General features: G+C 44.8%; 1 protein-coding gene across 5 annotated transcripts in view; it reads right to left on the bottom strand.

Annotated features, from left to right (window-relative positions):
* Positions 1 to 1,711: 1,711 nt before the first annotated feature.
* Positions 1,712 to 14,246, bottom strand: part of Gmeb1 (glucocorticoid modulatory element binding protein 1) — a 46,098-nt gene continuing 33,563 nt past the window's right edge. For all 5 annotated transcript variants that reach the window (XM_055611085.1, XM_055611082.1, XM_055611087.1 and 2 more), the window contains 4 exons: positions 13,778 to 13,909; positions 12,689 to 12,826; positions 7,946 to 8,068; positions 1,712 to 5,353 (listed from right to left, as the gene is read on the bottom strand). In XM_055611085.1, the coding sequence (XP_055467060.1) occupies positions 4,656 to 5,353; positions 7,946 to 8,068; positions 12,689 to 12,826; positions 13,778 to 13,909 (1,091 nt within the window). In that variant the 3' untranslated portion in view covers positions 1,712 to 4,655. The remainder of the gene's footprint in view (positions 5,354 to 7,945; positions 8,069 to 12,688; positions 12,827 to 13,777; positions 13,910 to 14,246) is intronic.

Raw genomic sequence — 14,246 nt, forward strand, 5'->3', positions numbered from 1 at the left:
CACACACACACACACACACACACACACACACACACACACACACACACGATGATTAAAGAGAGATAAGAGATCTGGGAGGGCAGGAGAAATGGCTCAGAGGTTAAGAGCACTTCCTAAATTCCCAGCAACCACATGGTGGCTCACAACTATCTGGTGCCCTCTTCTGGCATGCAGGTGTACATGCAGGTAGAACACTGTATACATAATAAATAAATATTAAAAAAAAAAAAAAAAAGTCGTTCTGTCACCAAGATACCTTGCACCCAGGCACGCTACACACCACACGCACACAGTGTAAAACTTTTGTAAATAAACTCTGTACTTTCCATACACACTTACCTTCAGTGTCTTTCATGAAATGGGATAAAACACCAACATGAAAAGCATCATCTGAATATTAACTTCCAAGATATTTTCATTTATATTGGTACTCTCACAAAAACAATGGCAGGAGGTAAGGGAAATCCACACCAAAGTGGCTTTGACTCTTAAATGTCTGTTGTCCATTAAGCATGCTACAAAAAAAGCAGAATAACTGTGTTTTGAAGTGTGGGAGCCTACGTTTTTGTTTTGTGAGACAGTCTTGAAGATTTCCTCCTGCAACTGCCCGTTAGTGCTGGGATTACAGAAAGGCATGCAACACTACTCTTTGGAAGCCTAGAAATTGACTAACAAGAGCCAGGTGTGGTGGACACGCCTTTTAATCCCAGCATGTGGGGGACAGAGGCAGGTGAATCTGAGTGCAGGGCAGTCTGCTCTAGGATAGCCAGGGCTACACAGAACTTCACCTTCTACCAGGGAAACCCTAAGCCATGCCAGTGAGTAAGCCCCAGGTCCCATCTGACGATCGCCAGAAACTCAGGCATGACTCCGCTTGCCTCAGTGGGTGCTCGCAGGAGACACACTCCCACACACTCACAGCAGAAGCAGTGGGCGGGGCTGGAGAACTTTCCTCTTGTAGACATAAGCCCAAATATTTGAAAATAAGCTTGAGCACACAGCGTCTCCAAGAGACTTCTCAGATTTGCTGAACCCCATTCATACTCCAAGCTGAGTCAGGTGCTTGATCCGTTGTTCTTAACTGCAGGCCCAAACTCCAAAGCTACATTCACCCCAACACAATGATGTGATGCAGTATCTCGCTAGGGGTGGCTTCACCACTTTGACTCTGCAGCCTGCTGGAACCTAGGAACTAAGATCTCAGAATGCTTCTCAATGCTCAAGATGAAACAGGATTACAAAAGCAACCAAGGACATTCAAGTATGGTTCACTGCAGAAGAGGCCTGCGGATAGCCTCCTTGAGAACAGAGATTGTCCAGAGCACCCATTTACACAAATAAAACAAGCAAACCAAAAAAAAAAAAAAAAAACCAAAAAAACCCCAAACAAACAAACAAATAAATAAAAAGGGGCTGGACAGATGGTTCAGTTGGTGAGAGCACTAGCTGCTCTTCCAGAGGTCCCGAGTTCAATTCGCAGCAACCACGTGATAGCTAAGAACTATCTGTAATGGGATCTGATGCCCTCTTTTGTTGTGAAGATATACAGAGAGCTCACATATATATATATATATATATAAAACAAAACAACAACAAAAAGAGAACAGGGACTGTCTGCAAGGTCAGCATTGAGCACGGAGTCCGCATCCTCTTGGTGCATGCTGGGGCCTCGGTGGCGCAATCGGTGAGCAGTACTATACATAGATGGTACTTAGAAATGTTTATTTAATGAAAGGCTGGAGAAAAGATAGCTACCATCAAGTCAGCCTGAGGAGTAATTTCATTGCAACTGCCTATTCACATATCAGTAACTTGCAAGTGTTATCACCCCATCTGAAGTCATCTAGACCAGGGCTGTGGGAGATCTCATCCTCACAAACACCACAGCAGCTCACAATGACAGCAACTGGAAGACTAGGAAAACAGCAAAGCTCATGTAATCCACCTGCCAAAAAGTGTTTAAAGTAAAACAGGCTCTGTCTCGTGAAGGAAATCTGACTTTGGAAGCATGATGCTCACAGGGCCTTTAATGCTACAACAGCTGAGATGAATGCAAAAGAAAGGGCCTGAGCGAGCCTGTATCTATTCTCTAGGGCTCCCGTGTCCTGAATTGGTCCTCCCCATCTGTGAGAAAGATAAATGACTTCATAGAGAGCACAACAGGAATGAGATGTGGCTTTCTAGGTTCAAGTAACTTAGGACTGGCAAGATGGCTCAGTGGATAAGAGTGCTTGCAACCAAGCCTGGCAACCTGAGTTCAATTCTCAGGACCCACTGATGGAAGGCGAGAATTGATTCCTGCAGGTTGTTCTCCGACCTCCACATATACACCAGAGCAAGCTTTCCAACACACACACACACACACACACACACACACACACACACACACACACGGATAAATAAGTGTAATAAAGATTCCTATAGATTAACAAAAATCTAAGGAAGTCAGAAATAAATTCCACTTTCTTCACTAAAAATGTGTAAGAGACCAAGAACTTGTTCTAAACAGAATTTTTTTTGAGACATGATTTTATGTAGCCCATGTCAGTCTTGAACCTGCTATATAGCTGAGAATGACCTTGAATTTCTAAGCCTCCTATTTCCACTTCCCAAGTGTTAGGATCAAAGGTATGTGGCCGGTACCAGCTAATTTCACGCTGGAGACTGGACCCAAGCTTTCATGCTAAGGTGAGCGCTTTACCAACTGAGCTTTGTCCCCAGCCAGTTAAATATCCTGAAAAGAAAAGTCCAGTTTTAAAGCTGAAACAAATCTGAAGAGAGTTCATAAATACTTCTCTTTTTGTTTTGGTTTGTTGTTTTTCAAGACAGGGTTTCTCTGTGTAGCCTTGGCTATCCTGAACTCACTTTGTAGACCAGGCTAGTCTCAAACTCACAGAGATCCTCCTGACTCTGCCTCCCAGAGTGCTGGGATTATAGGCATTCACCACTGAGCCCATCAACAGAAATTCCACTGTTAAGGGTCTTTAGAAAGAGCAGTGAGGGCTTCCCTGGCTGCTTATGGCCATGTAAGATGGGAGAGATAGTTGTCAGTTGCTTTACAAAGTCTCCAGAATCTGCAGGTGGGAAGATGGGGTTAAGTAAGCATCCTTCTCTATTTTTTTTTAAGAAACTAAAGTCAAATTTTTACTTTTAATGATAATAATAAATCCTCCAACTCCTAAGATGTATGCTCATCTGACCCATTCTTTAAGTCAGCCAGAGCAGGTTTGTATTTTCCCCACCACAGTAAACAACACAGTTTAAGAAATCAGAAATTGTCCACTCTTCCCCAAACACTGAAGAGGGTCAAGGAGATGGGATCACAGCACAGAAAGTGAAAAAGTTCTAAATGTCCAGGCAACATTTAGGAAAAAGCCCGCCCCAGACATTACTGACACTCCTGTTATATTTCTTATAATGTCATAATGTTTCTTTCCCAGGGAGCTCACTCACTCAGGAGACATGTAGTCTGTGCCTCAGGAAAGGCTGGGGGTGTTACCAGTCTTCCCTGCCAAACCTAAGTCGTTTTATGAGTTCAGTATCTCACAGGAACATCTGTGGTATAAACTGTAGAAGCGGATCTCAAAGGGAGTGAAGGCAGGCAGGCACCTGGCACTGCTCTCCCAATCTGCCAAAAAGCTGCAGAGCGTGGGAGCCAGGAGACTGAAGGATGAAGATAAGGGGAAGCACCAAGAGAATGAATGCTTTTGGTTCCAAAGCCAAAACATGGACACACACACACGGACACACACACACACACACACACTTGCATGCAGGGTTCCACCAAAAATAGCAGCTGGTCTGCATGAGGAACTCTGCCATTCCTGGAGTCAAGAAACAGAAGTGATGACCTTGGAGCCCCACTCTCATGACAGCCACAGTCCAAGAACGAGAACAATTTATACCACATCCCAATCTGCAAAGGAATGGACTAATGATCCACGGTGAGGAGGGCAAGGGCTTTGACAAGGCTGGGGGCGAGGAGAGCTAGCCCAAAAGCACAGCTGTGACAATCCCTTGATTGTCACATGCAGAAGTGGCACGCCCTTCTGCATGCCACTGGCCTTTTCTCAAAATGGTACCCATCCCTCAGAAAGCTCGAGGGGATCAGAGAACCCTCCTAAGGCCATTCCTTGGCCCCTCCTTGTCAAAGCACTTCCCTCTCTAAGCTGCTGATGGCATGCTCCTTTCTGCTCTGAGCAGTCAACTTCCTCTTGTTTCAGAGTTTTGCACCAGCCTCTGAGGCTGTATCCAGGGTACAGAGGAGAGCGGGTCATCTTCTGGTGTCAGATCTGTGTTCCAGAGTTTGGTCAATGCACCTTTACAAGAATGAAACCATCATGTGTACACAGACTATTCTGGAAAGGGTTCCTGGTTATTTTGACACCTCCCCTTAAAGCAAGACCTTCCTCGGGAAAGATGATCTGGACACTGGGTGACCTGTTCCTAACTTCTGGAAAGGTAGCTTGTTCTGTCCTTTTGTCAATGAGACGGTAGGAGGAACCCAACATTTTCAGTTACAACAAGATTTTGTAGTTTGTTTTTTGTTTTTTTTTTTTTAAAAAAAGGTTCTATGTGGAAATGAATGGGACAATGATAAAAATAAACATAATTAAAATTCCAAACCAAAACATAGCTCTTGGCCCCATCCCCAGTTAGTCCTCCAAGACCACAATCTCCACATTGTGGACCTGATGCTGGTGTTCTTCCATTTCGGCCACCACTTTCTCCTCAGTCCTCAGGTCTGTCTCCAAGATGACTGCTTTGCCCTCAGGGTCTTCAGCCTCAGGGTCTGGGGCTGGGTCAATTTCAATGATGGTCTGCCCATCCTCTGAGGTGCTTTCAACAGCCTGGATTGCTGAAGTCAGGCCAGACTCCATGGCCACCAGCTCCACAGGGCTTACCATGGTGGCCATATTGCCCAGGGTACTCCCATCCTGCATAGAGGTGGAACTCAGCAGTGCCAAGCTTGATGAAGGGTGGATGGTCACTGCGTCTGATGAGTTGCTCTTGGCAGAGGAAACCACTGTGGCATAGCGGAAGAGCTGAGGGCCAGAAGGCAGTGTGTGCACAGTCACAGGACTGGAGCCCTGGCTGAGGGTAGCCACTGGAATATTGCCCATGGAGAATGACTGGCCCACGGGGGTGATGGTGATGGGTGAGATGACAGTAAACTGAGGCTGCTGGACAGGAGAAGGGCTCAGGACGGTGGTGGAGGCTGGCCGCTGGAGCCGGGGTCTTTTTGGAGGCTTTGGGGTGCTCACAGGCATTAGTACCACATTTTGAACTGTCTGAGATTTCAGTCTGGGATCTTGGGATTGCTTTTTTTGCTCTTCCAACTGCCGTTCCAAATCTGTGGGAGGGGGAAAAAAAAACATCCAAACAGCCAGACTTTGTAGAAAGAAATGTCATCTTGGGAACATTAACCAGGGGTTGGGAGACACAGGGTCCTGTCATGGTTTTGCACTATGTAACCTCAGCTAAATCACACCATTGTTTCCCATGACTTGTGGAGATGGGTTAATTACTGATTAACCCTTCAGTAGTTGCATTTAACGGTGTGATTATGGGTGGGATAACAGTTCCGAGTCTTTTGAAACTGTGCTCTTACTTTTCTCAGCCACACACACCCCTCTGCAAATTTCGCCTCCTGTCCAACACAAATCAAAGAAGCCTCCCATGGCCTTTTCCCTTTCCACAGGTGTGCGATTTACACTCAGGGCCATGAGCATCCTAAGGACATGCTTTAGCATTGAGCTACATCTCCCGGCATGGACATACACAGACACATATTTTGCAAGGATTAATTTTTTAAATTCTTTATGTGTGCTTCTGTGTGTGAGTATGTGCACATGAGTGCAGATGCCTGTGGAGGCCAGAGAGGGCATGAGATCCCCTGGAGCTGGAGTTCCAGGTGGTTGTGAGCCCCCTGGTATAGGTGCTAGGAACAGACACAGGGTTCTCTGGGAGGAAGTATACTTTAACTGCAGAGCTATCTCTCCAGCACGCATATATATTTTGAGTTGTACATATTTATAAGGCATAGTATGACATTTTTCTTTGACCCTTTGTGGTTTTTATGTGTGTATGTTTGAGCATGTGCAGATCCATGTGTATGTGGATGCTTGTACGGGCAAGAGGACAAACTGAGATGTCATCCACAGGAAGAGCAAGGCCTTTCACTGGCCTGCAACTCACCAAATTAGGTTAGACTGGCCGGCTCACTGGCTGACTTAAATAGTGTATCAAAGCTATCATTTGAGAACATTTAAACCAGCTGGGCAGTGGTGGGCACAACTTTAATTCCAGTACTCAGGAAGCAGAGGTAGCAGGAATTCTGCGAGTACGAGGCCAGCCTGGTCTTTAGAGCAAGTTCTAGGACAGCCAGAACTACACACGAAAATCCTGTCTCAAAAACAAAAACAAACAAAACAAAACAACCCAAAAAGACTGCTATGTAGCTCAGGCTGATAATCTCAAATCCTCCTGCTTCATCCTCAACTGCTGGCATTACAGGTATAATACCTAGCTCACTTATTTTCCTTTATTTTAAAAATATTTTTATTATTATTTTATTTTACTTTGTGGTCTTTTTGAGACAAGGTCCCTTTATGTAGCCCTAGTTGTCCTGTCCTATAACTCACTATGTAGAGTAAGCTGGCCTTGAACTCAAGAGATCCACCTGCCTCTGCCTCTGGCGCGCTGGGATTAAAGGCCTGTGCCACCATGCCCACTTTATGTTTGACATTACTGGCAGTTGAACCCAAGAGCTCTATATAGTTGATTAAATAAATAGTTCACTAAATTGCCCAGGAAGGCCTTGACATCGCTACCTAGACCATGAAGGTTTCAACTGAGGCTCTTCCTACTCAGTCTTGGAGTAGCTGAGGTGACACAGGCATGCACCGCCAAACCAATGCTAGAGAAATTTTCTTTCCTTTTGATTTATAACTGCCTAGAACATATTCTCAGATATTTAAAGGCTAGTAACTTATAACTGTACTCATTCTGCATTGTGAACCTGCCTCATCTCCTCCAAAAATTATTCTCATATTCTCTCTCTCATACTCTTCCTTTCTCTTGTGAAGCTGTTGGGCTCAAACCCAGGGCATTGCACAAGCAAAATGCACATTTTACAATGGAGGTATATCCCACCCCCAAAATTTTCTCAGTTCTCCCCACGTCTAAGTGAGAAATTCTTCTGTTTTTCCAGCACACCTACAAACCTGAGCACTCGAGCATTCTCTTCTCTTTATCTATTTGTGTCTTTTTTTTTCTTTTCTTCTTCTTCTTCTTTTTTTTTTTTTTGGTTTTTCAAGACAGGGTTTCTGTGTAGCTCTGGCTTTCCTGGAACTCACTCTGTAGACCCTGCTGGCCTCAAACTCAACAGAGATCTGCCTGTCTCTGCCTCCCAGAGTGCCCGTATTATATTTCTGAGTCTTGTTTGGAAATGAACAAAGTAGCTGGAAAAGTTAAATACCAAAGCGCCCATAGTTTCCAACTGCTTTGTCTGCACAGTGTGCGTTTGTGGAGTGCGTGTATGTTAGTGTGGGGATGTGCCCATGTGTACAGGTGGCCAATGAGCTCCAGGCACCTGTCTGTCTCTGCTTTCCCACTGCTGGGGCTGGAAGTGCACGCCTCCAGCCCTAGAGCCTGGATTCTTCATGTCCGTATTTGGGATCTGAACATGAAGTCTTTCTGAGCATACGGCCAACACTTCACAACTCAGCCAGCCATCTCCCCAGGCAACATTTATGATTATGAAAAAAATGGCAAAGCCATGAAAAAAATGTACAAAGCCTACAACTAGCAAAAACAGCCATCCAATAATGTGTGAAAGGAATGCTGATTTGTGCCCTCTGCCACCAACATTATTGGATTATTAGAATGGTGACCTGCCAACCCTCTAAAAAGGCACTAAAAAATAAAAGTGGGTTCCACGTACCTGCCAGTGTATAGAGAAACTGTTCCTCTCCGTGCTCTACTTGTTTCCGTCTGTTGTCCAAAACTCTCCTGACTGTGTCCATGAGGCCAAATGTATGCGCCACGTTGTTCAGAACAGCAGCGTCTATTTGAAACAAAGCACAGGTCTGTAGAGTCAAAACAGAAACGTCCTACAGCTCCCTGCTGTGCTAGGTACAGATCTGAGAGAACCCAAATGAAGAATAGTGGTGGATGCTTGCAACCCCAGCGCTTGGGAGACAGAGGCAGTATGGTCAGGAGTTCAAGGCTAGACTAAGCTACAGAGTGAGTTCTAGGCCATCCTGAGCTACATTAGACTCTGATTCAATCAGACCTCCTTCACCTGCAACAAGAAAAAGAAGCAAGAAATTGGGGGACTCTCTTGAATACATTTCAATAACTAGTGTTGTGGTAGTTTTGACAGGTTGCTTTCAAACTTGCTCAGGATAGCCGTGAACTCCTACCTCCACTTCTTTAGTTCTGATGACTAAATGGTGCTCATCACCATGCCTGGCACTTTTTTGGTTGTGAGCCTAGCCTTCAATGGCGGAGCCACCTCTCCATCCTGACCTGGTAATTTTTTTAAACCCAGATTTATCACATGTATTCAACTTTGACTTTGTAAAATATTTGAAGATCTCTCTACAAAAGCAAACAGTGCTAGGAGTATGACACAAACAAAATTAAAAAAATAAATGAGTGAAATAAATGATACATATATTTTTTAAAAAGCAGTTCTGATTATTTTTCAAGATTTATTTATTATGTATACAGTATCCTGCCTGCATGTACAACTGCACGCCAGAAGAGGGCACCACATCTCATTAGAGATGGTTGTGAGCCACCATGTGGCTTCTGGGAATTGAACTCAGGACCTTTGGAAAAGCAGCCAGCCAGTGCTCTGAACCATCCCTCCAACCCTGAAATAAATAATCTTAAAAAAAAAAAAAAATTCCCATTGGGCAGTAGTAATGCATACCTTTAATCCCAGTACTCAGGGGGCAGAGACAGGTGGATCTCTGTGAGTTTGAGGCCAGCCTGGTCTACAGAGTGAGTTCCAGAACAGCCAGGACTACCTAGAGAAACCCTGTCTCAAAACCCATCCAGGCATAGTGGTGCATGCAGTCAATCTCAGCACTTGAAAAACAAGAGGCAAGCAGCTCTCTGTGAGTTTTAGGCCAGCCAGGTGTACATAGCAAGTTCCAAGACAGCCAGAGCTACATAGTAAAAACCTGTCTCAAAACAAACAAACTGGGCTGGAGCGATGGCTCAGAGGTTAAGAACACTGGCTGCTGTTCCAAAAGTGCTGAGTTCGAGTCCCAGAAACTACATGGTGGCTCCCAACCATCTATAGTGAGATCTGGTGCCCCCTGCCAGCACGGAGGTGTACATGCAGGCAGAAACTATATACATAATAAAGAAATAAATCTTTAAAAAACAAAAACAAAAAACAACAACCCACAAAAGGACAACAACAAAAAACTTTAAACCTTGTATCTAGTTATAAGTTTTGACCCATGGTTTAAAAAAACAGGATGGCAAAAGCACGGTGTGGTGTGGACAGATGTAGCTCCTGCTGAGGCAAGAGAACCATTTGTGCCTTGGAGTTCAAGATCAGTCTGGGCAACATGGTGAGACCACATCTCCAAATACCCAACAAGCCAGGTATGATGCCTCACACCTGACACCCTAGCATTTGGGAGGCTGAGGTGAGATCACTGCTTTGAGCTGAAGGCCGACCTGGGTTACAGAGTAAAACCTTGTCTCAAAAAATCAATAAATGAAAACAAAATCAGTAAATGGCCATGGGTAGTGGCATATGCCTTTCCTAGAACTCAGGAGGCAGAAAAAACAGCAAGGCTAGCTTCGTTTACATAGGGTAGCCAAGGCTATACAGAGAGACCCGGTCTCAAACAGCAACAACACACACACACTATTGTATGTAATATTGCTAGTAATATTACCATTACCCCCTATACAAAACTTGCTTCTTTACCTAGGACCACTTCACATATACTCTTCAATAGTTATTCCACCAAGTTCTATGTGTTGCTTTTGGTGTTTTGAGACAAGGTCCATATGTAGCCCAGGCTGGCCTCAAAGTCCTGAGCTTCCACTTCCCGTGTGGTGGGATTACAGACATATACCAGGGTGTCTGCCTTTTTAGTCCCCCAAGGAGCTGAGCCCCTGGTGAAGTGTGCCCCACTCAATGGTTTCATACACAAGCGCTGAGAACGCCACGTCGTTCCCCAGCTCTGTGTTTCCTGAGCTCCGTATCTGTACCCCCACCTAAGCAGCTGATGCTTTGAATTGAAGACCTTACCAGCATCTCAATTTAGTAGCTATAGGGTACAGTGTGTACTTAGCATCTCGAAAGCCTGGAGAACACAGCTCGGTAGTTAGGAGCACACGCTGCTCTTCCAGAAGACCTGAGTTCAATTCCCGCACCCATGTCAGGTAGTGCACAGCTGTGGGCTCCAGGGGGAGCTTATGCCTCTGCCCTCCATGAGCACACACATCTGTGTGCACATACTGACATGTAGACATACACATACACATGTGTAGTGAGAATTTTGGTTTCTTTAAAAAAAAAAAAAAACAAAACAAAAAAAAAAAACAACAGCTTTGTAGCTATGATGCACACCTATAATCCCAGCACTCAGGGAGGCAGAGACAGGAGAGTCTCTGTGAGTTTTGAGGCCAGCCTGGTCTACAAAGTGAGTCCAGGACAGCCAAGGCTACAGAGAGAAACCCTGTCTCAAAAAAAAAAAAAAAAAAAAAGTTATGTGAATGTTTTTTTTTTCGAATGCCAGGTTGGGGGGGGCTGCTTCACAGCAGGGGGCTATGATTTGCCTTGTTCTCCAGCAGGAGTGTGGTTCTGTCAGTGCACATAGTTTCTGCAAGTGTGTGACTTCTGAAATTCTGGGAACCTTTCAGCGGGGACAAATGCAGAGCCCTGAGAGTGCCCAGGGGTGCTCCAAAGACAGGCTGCTTGGGCCTCCTGGTGTTGTTTTGGCGGCTGCGCTCGTTTTTTAAAAGCTTTCTCCCAGCTCTCTGGGGTGGAAGGGCTCTTTTAAGGCTCTATGGCCCATCTCTGAGCACAGCGGATGCAGCCAGCAGTGCCCTTCAAGCCGCTGGGCCCAAAGCATCTCTCGTCACGGTCCCTGGTCTCTTAAACTGCTCCACGCCACAGGCCAACACGGAAGGCCACCACTTCTCTGTCTAGGCTCTCATATTTATTCTCTCAGAGCCCTAGACCAAGCCCCTCTCCCTGGAAGGACAATAATAGCTGGCAAGAGCCATGCCCCACCCCAGACAATTAGCAGGTGTGGACAAATTGTAGCCCAACTAAAATCCCACACTTGGGAGTAAAACAAAAGCATATTTACATAACATAGCTGAGTTTACAAAGAACCCAAAACTTCCACTACAGTTGGCTAGTTGCAGTTTGTTGTGGTTTGTCAAGTGTGCAAAGAGAAGAGAAGTCACTGAAAATCCTGATGGAAAAATCCAAACTTGCCCCAAGGAACCTGACGCTCCTGATCAGCAAGCAGTCTAAAGAGGTCTAAGCCCCCTTTCTCCCCTAACTTTCTTTCTCGCCTACCTAGTGTTGGGGGTTTGGAAGGGATTGAGGCAGAGGAGGGTGGTATGTACAGGAACCCATTAAAGTAGCATAAGGAACACCCCATACACACCCAAACTAGTTTTACACAAACTAGAATCATTTTGAAAGGGAAAGCCACAATTTGAAAAACAGCCCCACCAGAGCGCTCTACAGAAGAGTATGTGATGCGTTCTCCCCAAACCTCCAGACAGGGGTTCTCTATGTAGCCCTGGCTGTCCTGGAGCTCTGTAGACCAGGCTAGCCTCAAACTCAGAGATCTTCCTGTCTCTACCTCCAGAATGCTGTGGTTAAAGCCATGAGCTACCACCATGCCTGGCAGGAAGTATTTTCTTGACTGGCGATTGATGTGGGAGAGTCTAGCTCAGTATGGGTGGAGTCCCCCCTGGGCCGGTGGTCTTGGACACTATAAAAAGGTAGGCACAGGGGCTGGAGAGATAGCTCAGACGTTAAGAGCACTGTGTGCTCTTCCAGAGGTCCTGAGTTCAATTCCCAGTAACCACATGGTGGCTCATAACTATCTACAGTGCGATCTAGTGCCCTCTTCTGTCATGCAGGCAGAACACTGTATACATAATAAATAAATCTTAAAAAAAAAAAAAGAGGCAGGTTCAGCAAACCCTCAGGAGCAAGCCAGTAAGCAGCACTCCTCCATGGCCCCTGCTTCAGTTCCTGCCCTGACTTCCCTCAGTGATAGTGTTACCTGGAAGCAGGTGCTAAAGTGAACCCTTCCCCCAACACACACCCAAGTTGCTTTCGTTAGGTTGCTTTACTGTAGTAGTAGAAACATTTACGACAACACAATTAAAAAATAAAAAATCTTTAAAACAACATGGTCTGACCAAACTGAAGTTTGAAACCCAGTTGATGAATAAAACGGAATGAGCCTGGGGATACATCTCAGTGGAAGGGTGCTTGCCTAGCATGGTGAGGTCAGGTTAAATCCCTAGGACCATATAAAAAACACAGCACCGTCATGAACCATGACAAACAATGACTGAACTTCTACAAGCCTTACTTTTCTTATCTGTAAAATCAAGATAATGAACTCTTTGCCTCGGAGTTGTGAGAAGTGATGGCTATTTCCAGGTTCAGTGTACTTACCTGTGACCTGGAAGGGAGCCTGGATGAGCCGCTGTTGAACACCCCTGAGAAGCTCTTCTATTTCCTTTTGTATGTTGCAGATGACCTCCTCCATCAACCCTACATCAGCTATCCCCTTCCAGAACATCAAAGTGTCCTCTGGCACAAGACAGGTAAGACAGAAGGTAAACAAAGACATTACCCAGAGACCTCAGCATGTATCTACAAAGTTGATTTCAATTCAGAAGGATTCTATATTAAAACATAAAAGCCTAGCTGCCTCCATGAATTGGTGCCAAATTATTAGCCCCTTCAGTCACTAGGGGCTTGGGATAATTATCTCACTTTGTCATGATCTTGATTTGTTATGATTCTGGCTATAAAAACAGATCTCACTCCAGTAAAGATATTCAGTTAAATATTAAATAGGCATTCAATATTTAAGGCTAAGCATTACTTGATTAATTTCAATTTTAATTTTATTTTCAATTAGATAAGACTTACTATTAAGCTAAATATGTATTAAAGATATTACCTCTAGCTTACACTAAACCAAACAGCTGGGTGGGAGGGCCGGTAAATTTCCCTATGGTGGTGGCTAAGTCTCTTCATGTATGTACCCAGCAAATAGCAACAAATATTTATTAAGTGAATAATCAGCAGAAGAAAATGAAGCCTTTCCTGGTCCCCTCTAAGGAAATTAATAATCACTGTATTATGCCACCTGCCACTTAATTTTCCCTTATACCAAATCCAAGTTTGATTTACCTAAGAAATGTGCCAGAGATGGGGAGAGTTGGAAGAAAAGCATACACAATGGAGTCACATGGTCAAATGGTTCAGCTCTGACACATAGTATCTGAATGGCCTCAGCCCACCTTAAATCTCAGTTACCCATGTGTAAAATATGACTCTCAGACCACCTTAAATCTCACTTCCCTTGTGTAAAATGTGACCTTGCAGGACATTTGCTAGGGTTGAAGGGAGATGAGGCCAGTTCTCACTAGTACTCATGTTTATGAGGAAAACCAGTAGACAGGAAAAAGGTCTGTACTGTACATAAACAAGATCACAGACCTGCAGAAGGACCTGAGCTACACAGGAGAGTACCTGAAATTTCTTCTGAGTCTTTCTTTGTGCCCTCCTCTGTGGCCATGGTGACAGCGGCAGTGAGAGCTGAGTTCCACTCCAGCCCGGCCTCTTCCATGCTCTCCTCTGAGATGGCGATCTGGGTGATGTTACCTAAGCAGAGCCCATTAGAGACAACACAAGTCAGTGTCAGAAAAACAGTCAGGGCTGTCCTCTCCCTCATACTCACAGACCAGAAGACCTAATGGCTTTAACATGCTGCCTCTCGCCTACATGCCCATAGTTTAAAATCTACATCTCTAGGTAAGCCAGGATGTACACTGAGTTTTCTTAAAAAAAACAAAAAAAAAAAACAAACAAAAAAAAAAACAAAAAAACAACAACAAAAGGCTTGCCTTGCAAAGGAAAAAGCTTTCTTCTTACTCTGAATAGAAAAAGAGAAGAATAAGCCGGGCATCGGTGGAACACAGCTTTAATCCTATCACTCAGG

This window comes from Psammomys obesus, unplaced genomic scaffold (assembly GCF_907164565.1).
Source record: "Psammomys obesus unplaced genomic scaffold, mPsaObe1.curated_primary_1811, whole genome shotgun sequence".
NCBI classification, from domain to species: Eukaryota; Metazoa; Chordata; class Mammalia; order Rodentia; family Muridae; genus Psammomys; species Psammomys obesus.